This window comes from Nicotiana tabacum, chromosome 7 (genome assembly GCF_000715075.1).
Source record: "Nicotiana tabacum cultivar K326 chromosome 7, ASM71507v2, whole genome shotgun sequence".
NCBI classification, from domain to species: Eukaryota; Viridiplantae; Streptophyta; class Magnoliopsida; order Solanales; family Solanaceae; genus Nicotiana; species Nicotiana tabacum.
Window position 1 is genome coordinate 137,618,405 of NC_134086.1, and position 14,045 is coordinate 137,632,449.

The following is a 14,045-nucleotide window of genomic DNA, read 5'->3' on the forward strand; positions in this document are numbered from 1 at the left end:
ATAGTGCTTCATATTTTTGGGGTCTTAAATATTTGGAGGCCTAAGGCAAGGAAGCCCTTGCCTTACCCTAGAGCCGCCCTTGTCTATAATTTTGTTCAAAATGTAACTCTTCTCTATTTTCAGTTTCGTTATTGGTTTTAGAAATCTGTTTCTTCTAATGACATTTTCAAAGTAAAATTTCTCTTAATTTGTTTTAATCTAACATTTGCCAAAACAAATTTCATCTCTTACAAAATATAATGACAATTCTAGTTTTAAAGGAAAATAATAAAAGAAGAGAATAAAGAATCGTAAGGTGTTATAAAATTGAATATTTAGATATTATTTACATGTATGTAAGTATGAAATAAAAACCCACTGTATCCACTAAGACAACTGAATTAATCTAAATTAAATGATGTTACAAAACTGATCTACATAGCTTAACTATCACTATAATACTTTTTTTTATAACTTCACACTTTCCACTTAACAAATTTATTTAATAGTATTAATTATAAAGGATGTTTGACCAATATATTCTTATTTAATCTTTAAAAGAATAATTAATGATTATATGCCTTATTAGAATAAAAATGGCAATGGGTAAAACTATTTCTGACATTGCAAAAGGTCTTACCCCACTTCAGTACAGTTGCAAGTTCAATCTCTTTTAAAAGTGAAATTAGGCTTTTGAACAAATGGAATGATGAATTATTATTTCATCTAATTATGATTTATGACTACTTTTGTTTACTAAAGAAAAGAATTCCATTTTGTTGGAGAAAATCTCGCCCGTGATTCCAAAAAGACCCTCCTCTCAGTCTTCTGTCTTCTCTCTATGTCCCACGGTCCATTGTTTGACTTCCACTAAAGTCATCAATATTCATCTTAAAGCCTACTAATTTGATTTTAAGGCTCGTAAAAAAAAAGAAGTCTTAGCCCACACTAAAAGAATCAAAATAATTAACTTGCAAAAAAAAAAAGAGACAACGTTAAAAGAATTGGTATCTTTTTTATTACAGCACAACCACCCACAAAAAAGAATGGTGTATACGGAGGAAGTCGCAACTAAAAAATAAAAAAGGACGATAAAGGGGAGCTAGCTTTAGTAAAAGCAGCGACGAGAGATTCAATTAATCGAAATCTCGAAGGTGAAATTTTACCTCTATCTTTGCCTTTTCTCATCCCCTTTTTTTCTCTTTTTGATCCTGCATTCTCATTTTCTATTCGTTCTCTGATCGCCTCAGCCGCTCTTGCTTGACTTTCTTCAAAATTCTTTTATAACCAAGTGTTCAAATAATATTGTTTGGGGTATTCTAACTAAGCAACGACATACTACCTGTTAATACATAATTAACTAAATCAAAGTGTTCCCTTTCTAATATTTAAGTTTTTTAAATGAGACAGTTTACACAATTCACCTTTTTCGTTTCAATTTATATGACACAATCTCCTAATACATGTATTTAAAAAATTATTTATATATTTAAAATTAATTTAACTTTTTTATTTTACTCATTTTACAATCAACCAAATAAATTTACATTCCCACAAAAACTTCTATACTTTAAGTTTTTAAGATCATAAGTTTAATTTTTTTTTTCTTCTAAACTCCGTGCAAGTCAAACAATATTACATAACTTACTATAGAGGAAAAATATTTATGAAAATTTTATCCATGTTATTGGTGCTCTCACCCCACTCACCCACCCCATCTCTTTCTATATTTATATATAGTATATAATTTGTAGTCCAAAATACTGAAAGATTAGTTGTCCAATTGATTCTTTTATGATTATACTCTTTTCTTGTCTTACAGCATAGAAACGTTGAAGACTACAGACACCACATACCCCTCTCTCTCTCTCTCTCCTCTTTCTTTTTGGCTCAGATTCGATCAACCCCAGCAAGTAAATTCCACTTACCCCTTTTTTTGACTTTATTTCACTTTCACTTGCTTAAAGACTGTCATTTTCATGCTTGTGGACGTGGGTTGCAGTTATATCAATTTTGGATATTAGGGTTTTATCGTTTTATTAGCTGTATTTTTGCTGCTCTACTGTGGTTCTGTTTTGGGTTAGGTAAAAAGATTGATTTTTGGGTTTCACTGTGAATCTGAAATTGTGTGATCAGTGCAAGTAAGTAAAAAGGATTATTTTTGTGCTTTTGCTGATCGTTGATTCATATAAGTTGTTGAGTTTGCTGTTATGAGTTTTTGTTATTATTTGGTGATTATGCTTGAATCTGTGATTGTTCTGTCCAATTGACCACACCCCGGAAAAATTCACCTAACTTTGCCTGGTATTCAGCAATTGTTTCTTTGGATTCTTCTTGTGATGTTAATTAGGCAGTTCAACTACTGTTAATTTAATGATTTGCTCATTTCCTTTTTTTTCCTGTGCCAATTTAATGATTTTCTGTTTTCTCTTTTCTTTAGGCAATTTAATTATTTACTCCTTTTCCTTGTTTGGCCAATTTAATGATGTACTCTCGTATTGCTATTTTAGGTGGTTAAAGTTGTAGACTTTGAGCTGATTTGGGGAAATTGGTTGATTACTCAGTGAGAATGTTGAGTTATGAAGTGTAGACTTGAAAGATGGGGTGTGTTCTGGGTCGGGAGGTTTCATCAGGCTTAGTACACAACGGCAGGGAGGAGAAGAGGGAAGGTGTGAATTATGAGAAGAAGAGTAAGAGCATTAGTACTGCTGAATCTACTGAAACTTTAGAGGTCAAGGGGGCGGAAAATGTAACTGTTGATAATGAAGCTGTGGAAGCCAATGAAGGTGATGTAACTAAGAAGGAGGACAAGGCGGAACATGACGGAAAACCTAGGAAAGAAAGGAGAAGGTCGAAGCCTGATCCAAGATTAAGTAATCCACCTAAGCATAAACATGGGGAGCAGGTTGCTGCTGGATGGCCATCCTGGCTTTCTGCTCATGTTGGGGAAGCAATTGATGGTTGGCTCCCTCGACGTGCTGACACTTTTGAGAAAATTGATAAGGTAGCTTTCAGATTGGTTTTTGTGTATATACATTTCTATTCTTGTTGATGTTAACATCCTATGTTTCTTTCTTTCTTTCTGTTCTTAATAGATTGTTCAAGGGACATACAGTAACGTTTACAAAGCGAGAGACACCATAACTGGTAAAATTGTTGCTCTGAAGAAAGTGCGTTTTGACAATCTAGAACCTGAGAGTGTGAGATTCATGGCTAGAGAAATTATCATTTTGCGACGACTAGATCATCCCAATGTAATCAAATTGGAAGGTTTGGTTACTTCAAGAATGTCATGTAGTTTATACCTGGTATTTGAGTACATGGAGCATGATTTGGCTGGGCTTGCTGCAAGTCCAGAGATCAAGTTTACAGAAGCACAGGTTAGGGTGCTGCACTGTAGTAGCTCTGCTTTGAAGAATGAGGGGTGTGAGTTAGACAATCTCTATCTCAGTTGTAGTTAGAGTTAGCTGATTATTGTTCCCCCGTTGCAGGTTAAATGCTACATGCAACAGCTATTATCTGGCCTTGAGCATTGTCATAATCGTCATGTGCTTCATCGTGATATTAAGGGGTCAAATCTTCTTCTTGACAATTCCGGCATTCTCAGAATTGCTGATTTTGGATTGGCTACTATTTTTGATCCTCGGCATAAGCATCCTATGACTAGTCGAGTGGTTACTTTGTGGTATAGACCACCAGAGCTGCTTCTAGGTGCTACTGATTATAGTGTAGGCATTGATTTATGGAGTGCAGGTTGCATCTTAGCTGAGTTATTGGCTGGAAAACCTATTATGCCGGGTCGAACTGAGGTACTTCCTCTTTTCTTGATATATTTATTTGTTCAATCTTCTTCTTGTTAATCCTTTGTGTTAATATGATGCTTTTTTATGCATCGACTGTATTGTTTTTCCTTTTTTCCTTTCCTTTGGGGGAGTAATATGTTTCCTTTATTAATTTTAACTTAAAGAGTCCTAATGGCTTAGCTGTTCCGCTAGCTGATGGAGAAATATTTGCTTTGTTGATTTTTTCCTTTCTGGAACTTAGCTCGAGGAGTGAAAATTACGCTAGGTGACTCTAAATAACAACTTGATATATTGTATTGAAAATAGAGTTTAACTAAATCGAGCTCCTTCACTGGTAATTTTCATTTAAGGACATCTCTCTAATCTAAAGGATCCCTAGGAATTATAGAGAAATCTTGGAATCAGTCCAGTTGTTTCTTGAGCTTTGTTCCCCTTTTGTTTGGGAGTAAATAGTTACATTCTATCTCCTGTATCTGTTGTTAGAAGACAAATAACTGAACTTGATTTCCCTCTCTCTCTCTCTCTCTCTCTCTCTCTCTCTCTTGCTGTTGCTGAGCACTTGTATGCATTTTCCTGTTGCTGCATATATGAATGGTCAGATTGTAGAGGCTAATCCCAAAATGGGCGATCCAAAGTTTGAACTAGGATGATCCATTGCTATTACAAGGCCCATGGCATCAACATACAAAATTCAGTGAAATAGACTAGGATGATCTATTTGCTTATGGAAAAAATGAGTCTTTTTAACTGTTGACTATCTTTGAAGCTATGCTCTCAATTTGTATAAGAGTTTCTGGGTTCCTCCCCATTAGTAATTAGGCTGAGTGCATATCATCTTGACAGGAATTGCTAAGTTTGGAAGTTGAATATAAGTAGTATCTTCTTACTCCTGTGGCTAAACAGTGGTTTTTCTTGCTCTTACTGCCTAATAACCTAACATCATTTATAAAGATGACATTTGCCCGTTGTGTCGTTTTAAAATTGAAAGAAAACTGCGGAAAACTTGCATTTAGCTTTAAATTGATGTTGTTTTTGTCATCCGTAGTTCTAAACTGTCTTTTGTAGGGATTATTTTGAATCAGGAGTGCCGGGTCTGGCAGATTGTTCTAATTAGCATTTATTTTTATATTTTAAGGCCACACAATATAGAATTTCTGTGACGGACATACTAATTGTCACGTTAAAATGTCTTCTTATTTAAGCTTGTTTGGAATGTGTATGAACACAGATCTGTTTCCATTTTCCTGCATGAGTTATTAACAACAATATCTTATGTTACTAAGGTAGAACAACTGCATAAGATATATAAACTATGTGGCTCGCCGTCGGAGGAGTACTGGAAGAAGTCTAAGTTGCCGAATGCAACACTATTCAAGCCCCGAGAACCCTACAAACGATGCATTAGGGAGACTTTTAAAGATTTTCCTCAGTCTTCACTTCCGCTAATTGATACATTACTTGCAATTGATCCAGCTGAGCGCAAGACGGCAACTGATGCATTACAAAGTGAAGTGAGTAGCTTTTCTGTTTCCAGAGTGTTTGTTATACTAAGTTGTCTTGGTTCTCCTCTCACCAACAAGTATCTGTTGCTGATAGAAATCTACAGTATGCCTTTTGTTATGCTAATGTCTTGGCATCACTAATTAGAGAGATTGTGAGTACGTTTTAGAGCCTTATTGTGTGATAACTACTGAGGTATGCATATGCAGTTAGTGAAGAGTTACTTAGTATAGCTTGAGTGGCAGAAGAGATTCCCATTTGTTTGACCTGGTATGCTCGCATGAAAATTGTGCTTTCTGTGACATAGAAATAAAGTAGATTAGATGGATCTGTGCTCCATCAGTGTGCTTTTTCAATTAGGAGGTCTTGTAGTTTGTAGTTGTGGATGTAAAAGAGAAATTGTCAATAGTCTGACATTTGTTATTATGGAATTCAGCCCATGTAATATGTTTTGATAATAAGACTACTCTCAGCTCTGCTTTTGCAGTTCTGTTAGTGGTTGCGTACTTTTACTACAGTTCGTGGCAAATTTGTCTGCTAACTTGTGATGTTTTAAGTTCAGGTTCTCTTGTGAATATTTTTAGCAATTAATCAATGTTTTGGGACTTCAGTACTTAATCTGCTGCTGGCAGATTATTGCTACTTGTGATGTTTAATTTAGGATCTCTGGTCAAGATAACTCAATAAGCATGAATGTCTGCACCTTATGCAAAAGGTTAATGAATGTCTGCACCTTACTAAAAGGTTAGTGAATGTCTGCAGTAAGTAATTTCACATTTTGCTGCTGCAGGCTATTCAAAGAAAAGACAATCTTGATCACTCTCCTTATACCAAAAAATTCCACTTTTAGCCTGCAAAGAGTCATAACTAAGTGAACTTTGACAGACATTTTAAGATGTATTCTACCCTGCTGATATGAGGAAACTTGCAATTTATGCAGCCGCTTATTTAGTTTTTGATTATCTATATTGAAGTTGTGTGACAATCTCATCTAAAACCTTAACCAGTTAGAGAGAGCACACTTATATTTATGTAATTATGTCTTCAACACACTCCTTCACATGCGGGCTTTACTCTTTCCCATGGGCCAAGCACATGGTAATTCTTTTTGTTAAAGGGTGGTGGGACTCGAATCCAGGACCTTTGCCTGCTTTGAAACCATATTAAAGTTGTGTGATCATCTCATCTAAAAGCTTAAGCGGTTAGAGAGAGCACACTTTTATTTACTTAATCACGACTCCAACAATCTAAAGTTATAATTTTAAAAGATAATCTAATGTCATCTGATTTAGCTCTTAAATTGGTCAAATTGACCCTTAAGCAAATTTGGATGAAGGGAGTGTTAGTGAACTGACTTTGAAAATCCTTAATGTTTGGTTCCTTTGACATAGAGGAGGGGGACAAGTATGGCGGCGAACTAGTTTAACTACTTGTCCTCCTATTATCCCTTTTTGGTGCAGCACTGCCTCAAATTCTATTTCCAGGTGTTTTGGTTTAGCATGTGTTTTTTTGTGATATTCTGTTTTGTTCCCTGAACATCTCATTTTGGGTTAAGTTTTCTCACTTGTATTTTCCTGATGTTGCCTTCTATATGGTTAATGGCATTCTGTTTCTGCAGTTCTTCAATACAGAGCCATATGCTTGTGATCCATCTAGTCTTCCAAAGTATCCTCCGACCAAAGAAATGGATGCCAAACGGCGGGATGATGAAGCTAGACGGTCAGCACTTTTTTACTTGTGTAGTGTGAATCAGGCATCTGTTTGCCTTCCTCACTTTTCCTGCAAGCTCTTTAATGTTGATAGAATGCTACATAATGCGTGTGGGCCTGCTTTCATAGTTTTTCATAGTCCCCTTTCCGGTTTATGCGTGTGAGCTCTCCATGCTTGTAGATCTCCTACAGCACAAATCACTTGGAGAATTTCTTTCTGCCATTACGTATACTCAGTACTCACTCTTCATTTTGTGTGTCTTAGTTTGACTGGTCAAGAAGTTTAAGAATGTAAAGAAGACTTTGAATCTTTTGGTTTTGAACTAAAGGTGGGTATAACATACCAAAAATACCTTTTGAATCTTGTGATCTTATATATGTCATATCATATCTATAAAAGAGTGTCATTAAGGGTAAAATGGGGATGTTGGAATTGCAAATTTACTAGATATAGAAAGAGGCATTCTTTTTGGGACAAACTAAAAGAAAGTAAAGACACATAAATTGAAGCGGAGGGAGTATTAAGCTCAATTACATTAAGTACCCCTCTAGATTATCTTAATCAACTAGGCGTGCCCTATAGTTTAAAACCTCTAATTCAACATTTCATCACAAAAACCAGCGTTCTGTTAATCAAGCCATTATTTTGACCATGAACTAGAATTGCTGTCGACCTTTTATACCTTTTTATCATTATTTTGTGGAGTACTGGACTTAATAGTTGGCTTGTCAATTTGGCAATGCTGCTTTTCTTGTTAATTGTACTATGCTCGGATGCAATTGATCTTTCAAGATCTCATTCTTCTCCCATTGTATTTAACAGTTAAACTTCGATAATGTATGGATGCAATTGATATTTTAATTTCATTCTCTCATCCTGATTGGAAATAACTATTTGTAATATCCATTCCTCTGGGTTCTGTTCAATGCTTGTGAAGAGGTGACAAATGTGGTATAGCTGCTCATTTCATCTTGTTGTGCAGGCTAAGAGCTGCTAACAAAGCTCAGGGAGATGGTACTAAGAGAGTACGCCATCGTGAACGGGCCCGTGCTGGCCCTGCTCCAGATGCCAATGCTGAACTTCAAGCTAATATTGATGTATGTCTCTATGACAAGTCTCCTGCTTTGTTGTGGTTCAGTTACAAACTTGTTTTTTTATTTACCATGTTCGTTACTTCATTATCATTTGTTTTGTTCCTTTCATCACCGTGAAAATTTGAAAAGATTGAACCAAGTTTTCATATTAACTGTCAATTAAGCAGATTTGAAAAAGTAGTTGTTCTGGAAATATGATTTGCCAGTCTCTAGTGGAATTGTCAGTAGTCATCAGTTTTTTCTGTTATGCTTCTTGGGCAACTTGTTTGAAGTGATTGTTCCTTTTGTTCGTTCTACTTTGGCAAGTTTCAGGCTTGGCACTTTTTTGACGTCATTAGCCTTTTTTTTATTTGGTATACATGCCTTCTATTTGCCAAGTTTCAGTGGTTTATAGTCCACCATATAACTTATAATTTGCATGTACATGACTACTGCATAACTTCTATTTTTTGTTCCATTGATTTTCTTCAACTGGTATTTTGGCAATCTGTTTACATTGCAGCGGCGGCGCCTAATCACACATGCAAATGCAAAGAGCAAGAGTGAGAAGTTTCCCCCACCACACCAGGATGGAGGACTTGGTGTTCCATTGGGTGCTTCACATCACATTGATCCTGCCCTTGTCCCTCCTGATGTGCCATTCAGTTCGACCTCATTCACATATTCAAAAGAACCTGTACAGAATTGGTCGGGGCCTTTAGTAGAGCCTGCTTCAGCTGGTGGAAGGCGGAAGAAGCATACTGCAGGTGATGCCAGGGAAGCCAAAAAGTATTTGACAAGGAAAAGATGAGAAGCAACAGCATTTTCTGTAGCAGCAGATCGGGCTTCAGACGAGTGTTTCTATGGCCTATTCTGGAGATAACTAAAGTGGGGCTTGGCCATGGCAACACTTTGAAGCATTTTGTGATTATGCACCTTCCAGGGAAGGGTTTATAGTATGTCCAGAGCTGAAACATTGTTTTCCTTTCCATTTTCCAAATATAGAAGGATCTTTCTGGTTTTTAACTGCTCCATTTGTTGTGGTGGCGAGAAGCTCCCCAGTTACATGTATATTAGTATTTCCCGAGTTAATTCTTTGTGATGGGATTTTTTACTTTTGCAGTTAGTGGAAAATTTTACTATCTGACCGCAGTCCAGTTGCATGTCTCCTTTACCCAAATCCTGGACATTCTGTACAATTTTCCATGTTCTTTGTTGTTGAAAAGGGAAACTCCTATGTTTATAGATCTGGGCATTAAACTTCTGGTGATGTTGGTTTTATCCTGCAACTACAGCCAGCACGAAGTTGAAAACAGTTTGCACTAATGGCTACAGGAAAATTCGTAAATTATTTTCTATTCGAGGTAATTTACAAGTGTCTCTGATCTCGTTTAGGATATTATAGCACATAAACACAATGATGGTTCCGCCTTGAACGGTAATTGGAGCTCCAAATAGATAATTGGAAATTGTACATTTACCTGCACATATTGTAAAGTGATCTAATTGAGCTCACCTTTCATATCTACAGAAAATATTGGAAAATGCTCCTGAGTTAAACATCAATTAGGCGCGGAGTGCATTCTAGCAAATATTTTTTCTTATACCTATGCAAGTTAAGATAGACAATTTGAATGTGTTATGTGGATATGATCCGTTACAATTTTTTTATATAATTCATTTTAAGAAATCTTTATGTTAAGATTACAATATTATTTATGAGATATTTATAAGATTATTTTCTTCTATTCAAATTGTATACGATTATTTTGAAGGATATAGTAACTTCTAGGGGAATAATTCTCAACATTCAAAACCTTTAGGGGCAAAATGGAATTCCCACAACTTTCAAGATCCTTTACAAAACTTTATCCGACAGTTAAGCTTCTCACTTTTGAAGATACTGAGAAAACAAAGATAAACCCTTCTGAAAAAAACATGGATCCCAATTCTTGGATAGCCATAAACCCCCCAAAAAAACACAGTGGAAATACACTTCACACCAAACTTAGCTTAGCGATTCCAGCTCCTTGACTATGCTTGGCGCCTTTCTTCTTTCATGGCTGCCGTTATCCACAGCCCCACCATCTCTATCCCTCTCTCCCTTCTCCCTCCTACTCGACCCTTTAACCTTCGTTCCACTTCAAGCCTAGCAACTGCCAAGAAAACCAAATATAAGCAAAAACCTTCCTTTTTCCTTCAATACCCTTCAAAATCTCGTCCTTTTCAACCCCTTTTGATCCCTCAGCATTTTAAGGACTCTTTTGTCACAGTAGGTGCTGACACTACTAGGATTGATTATGCCAATTTGCTTCGTATTTCTGTTCGGTGTGGTGATGTTGAACTCGCAAAGATTATTCACTCTTCAATTCTCAAACTTGAAGAAGAGGATGTTTATTTGAAAAATGCTTTAATTGCAGCTTATCTCAAGCTTGGTCACTTGAATCTTGCTGAGAAAGTATTCGATTCGCTTTTGAGCCCTGATGTTGTGTCGTATACAGCAATTATATCGGCTTTTGCTAAGTCGAATCGTCAAAGAGAAGCCTTTGAGCTGTTTCTTGAAATGAGGGACTTAGGTATTGAACCAAATGAATATACATTTGTTGCTATTTTGACTGCTTGTATTCGTTCGTTGAATCTTGAGTTAGGTCGTCAAGTACATGGTCTTGTTGTCAAATTAGGGTATTTGAGTTATACTTATGTTGTTAATGCACTTATGGGATTGTATAGTAAGTGTGGTTTACTGGAATCTGTGATTCTTTTGTTTAATGATATGCCACAAAAGGACATTGTTTCGTGGAACACTACGATTTCGTGTATGGTTGAAGAGTGCATGTATGAAAGAGCATTTGAAATGTACCGTGAATTGAGGAGAAATGATTGCTTAATAGTTGATCATTTTACTCTTTCGACGCTTTTGGCTGCATCTTCCCGCTGTTTGGCTGTCAGAGAAGGGCAAGAACTACACGCACATGCTCTTAAAAGTGGATTACATGGTAATTTAAGTGTGAATAATGCACTTATAGGCTTTTACACCAAGTGTGGAACCTTGAAAAATGTAGTGGATGTGTTTGAGAGGATGCCTGTGAAGGATGTCTTTAGTTGGACTGAAATGATTGTGGCGTATATGGAATTTGGTTATGTTGATTTTGCGATGGAGATTTTTAACAGTATGCCTGAGAGGAACTGTGTTTCTTATAATGCTCTTTTGGCTGGATTTACTCAAAATCATGAAGGGTTTAAGGCACTGGGGTTATTTTGTCAAATGTTGGAGGGAGGGATGGAATTGACTGATTTTACGTTGACCAGTGTTCTTAATGCTAGTGGGTCGATGACAGAAAGGAAGATAAGCGAACAGATTCATGCATTTATCCTCAAGCTTGGTTTAGAATCAAATGATCGTATTGAGACGGCATTGCTTGATATGTGCACGCGGTGTGAGAGAATGGATGATGCCAAAAAGATATTTCATCAGCTGCCACTTGACCATGATAATTCAGTTGCATTGACATCAATGATGTGTGCATATGCTAGAGATGGACATCCAGAAGAAGCTATTTCTCTTTTCTTGGTCAGGCATTCAGAAGAATCACTGGTTGTTGATGAAGTTGCATTAGCCACTATTCTTGGTGTTTGTGGAACATTAGGGATTCTAAAGTTAGGGGAACAAATCCATTGCTATGCCTTGAAACATGGTTTAATGTCTGATACCGGTGTTGGGAATGCCATGATCAGCATGTACTCTAAGTGTGATGAGATGCAAAGTGCAATTAAGGCCTTTGAGGCTATGCCTACACATGATTTAGTATCATGGAATGGTTTGTTGACTTGCTATGTCCTTCATAGGCAGGGGGATGCGGCATTGAATATGTGGGCGAAGATGGAAAACTTAGGAGTAAAACCAGATTCTATTACCTGTGTCCTTGTGATATCAGCTTATAGACACACTTCTAGTAATTTAGTTGATTGTTGCCAAAAGTTCTTTTCCTCAATGCAATCCTCATATAACGTAAAACCCACCTCGGAACATTATGCAGGCTTTGTAGGTGTCTTAGGCAATTGGGGTCTGCTTGAAGAAGCAGAACAGATAATTAGTGCAATGCCATTTGAACCAACGGCTTCTGTTTGGCATGCTTTGCTTGAAGGTTGTAGGATAAGTGTGAATGCTATCATTGGTAAAAGGGCAATGAAGGAAATACTATCTATTGCGCCACAGGATCCTTCTACGTTCATACTAAAGTCAAATCTTTACTCAGCATCTGGAAGATGGCAGTGTTCAGAACTTGTTAGGGCGGAGATGAGGGAGAAGGGTTTTCGAAAAATACCAGGACGCAGTTGGATCGTACTTGGCGACAAGGTTCACTCCTTTTTTGCTAGAGACAAATTGCATTCACAGTCAAAAGACATATACAGTGGCTTACAAATACTCATTCCGGAGTGTCTGAAAGCTGGATATGTACCTGATACAAGTTTTGTACTTCACGAAGTAGAGGAGCATCAAAAGAAAGACTTCTTGTTCTACCACAGTTCAAAACTAGCTGTAACCTTTGGGCTTCTTATGACGAGACCTGGAAAACCCGTTCGTGTTATGAAGAATGTGCATCTCTGTGGTGACTGCCATACATTCTTCAAATATGTTTCAGTTGTCACCAAGAGAGATATACATGTAAGAGATGCTTCAGGTTTTCATCATTTTGTAAATGGTAAATGCTCCTGCAGGGATAATTGGTGATGAAAAATTAGATATTTTGATAATTCTAGCTGTAGTTTTGATTGTTGATTTCAGGTTTTTGTTGGTAAGATTTTTAAACCTGTTGTTAGATATACAACAATAAGAATGTATTTACACCATGTAAAGAACTTTTGATAAATCAGTTTAGCAAAAATACTTTTCTTTGTCTAGAAAGTTTGAGAAAAGCATACGACTTAGCATCGTCCTCTCTGATATCATTACATTCTTGCTTTTGAATGCTAAAGGATTTTGTTGATAAGTAAGATAATTCATTGATTATATTGCCAATGAGGTGCTAAATATTTATGTTGAAGTACAATGATTTAGCTCCCGTCATCCAGCCAGGAGTTCAATATTTCTAACGTCGATCCTAAATCAGGTACATACTTCAGTCTTCTGTTTACACCAAAAACTCAAAAACTGACACCACCTTGATTTAAACAAAAAATTACAGTTGATTTGCCCTGAAAATATATGTGATGTGATTTTCTCCATGCAAACTGTCCATATTCCTCAGGAGTCTGAGCTTCTTTATTATTCTGTCCTTCCCTGCCGAGTAGAATGTAGATTCTCCAATAAAGTACATGGCATCACCCACTGCACACCAAAAAAGGTTGGGGAACAGAGTCCAAATCTGCCATGCTTGTCTGCATTGTAATAAAAGATGGCCTGTAGATTCTGGAGCTTGCTCATACATGTAGCTATTGTTACAAATCAACAATCATCTTCTCCGTATACTCTATCTTGGGTCAAAGTCTAGGGGTGGCAAATTGGCGAGTTGGGCTGAATTTGGGCGGGTCTAATATGGGTTAGGTCAATAAATGGATCATTGCCCAACCCAGCCCAAAGTGTACTTGGGTTAAGATGGGCTGGGTCAAGATGGGCTAAACAATGGGTCATAACCCAACCCGCCCAACTTGACCCATGTTTTAGAACCATGCTCATCTTGCATAAAAAAAGCCTTTTACCTTAAAATGTGTAAGTCGAAATTTTTTTTGGGGGTGAGGGTGGGGGAGTAGGGGTGTGGCTTTCTTTGCTGATTCCTCTCAAACGTATTTTTTTTATATATTTTCATTTGAACTACATCCTAAGTATTCTACAAAAAATTAATGTCATCCTTCTACAGAGCCTTTATGTACACTTGTATTTGGTATCCATAGTTAGGGGTGGCAAATGGGTAAAAAAAAAACAGAAAATTAAAAATACAAAAAAAAATAAAAAAAATTTTTTGAGGGGGTTGGGGTAAGG

At 36.7% G+C, this 14,045-nt stretch overlaps 2 protein-coding genes across 3 annotated transcripts; both read left to right on the forward strand.

Annotated features, from left to right (window-relative positions):
- Nucleotides 1-1,736: 1,736 nt before the first annotated feature.
- LOC107818400 (putative serine/threonine-protein kinase At1g54610) lies at nt 1,737-9,217 on the forward strand. 2 transcript variants are annotated; one of them, XM_075217700.1, is made up of 8 exons: nt 1,737-1,892; nt 2,490-2,983; nt 3,075-3,359; nt 3,471-3,788; nt 5,066-5,293; nt 6,901-7,001; nt 7,975-8,089; nt 8,589-9,217. In XM_075217700.1, exons 2-8 carry the CDS (start codon nt 2,579-2,581, stop codon nt 8,874-8,876), a joined length of 1,740 nt encoding a protein of 579 aa, XP_075073801.1. In that variant the 5' UTR covers nt 1,737-1,892; nt 2,490-2,578; the 3' UTR covers nt 8,877-9,217. The 2 variants fall into 2 exon arrangements, with proteins under 2 accessions (XP_075073801.1, XP_016499889.2); XM_016644403.2 differs by having other exon boundaries at nt 1,742-2,120.
- Nucleotides 9,218-9,960: 743 nt separating this feature from the next.
- Nucleotides 9,961-12,951, forward strand: LOC107818401 (pentatricopeptide repeat-containing protein At5g03800-like). Its single transcript, XM_016644406.2, has one exon. It carries the CDS (start codon nt 10,125-10,127, stop codon nt 12,795-12,797), a length of 2,673 nt encoding a protein of 890 aa, XP_016499892.2. The 5' UTR covers nt 9,961-10,124; the 3' UTR covers nt 12,798-12,951.
- The last annotated feature ends 1,094 nt before the right edge of the window (nt 12,952-14,045 follow it).

Bases quoted from the DNA above. Each gene is read 5' to 3' on its own strand.
- LOC107818400 (XM_075217700.1), top strand. From the start codon at position 2,579: ATGGGGTGTGTTCTGGGTCGGGAGGTTTCATCAGGCTTAGTACACAAC. The intron at 3,360-3,470 runs GTTAGGGTGCTG...CCCCCGTTGCAG, and splicing joins TCAAGTTTACAGAAGCACAG to GTTAAATGCTACATGCAACA. The intron at 8,090-8,588 runs GTATGTCTCTAT...TTTACATTGCAG, and splicing joins AACTTCAAGCTAATATTGAT to CGGCGGCGCCTAATCACACA.
- LOC107818401 (XM_016644406.2), top strand. From the start codon at position 10,125: ATGGCTGCCGTTATCCACAGCCCCACCATCTCTATCCCTCTCTCCCTT.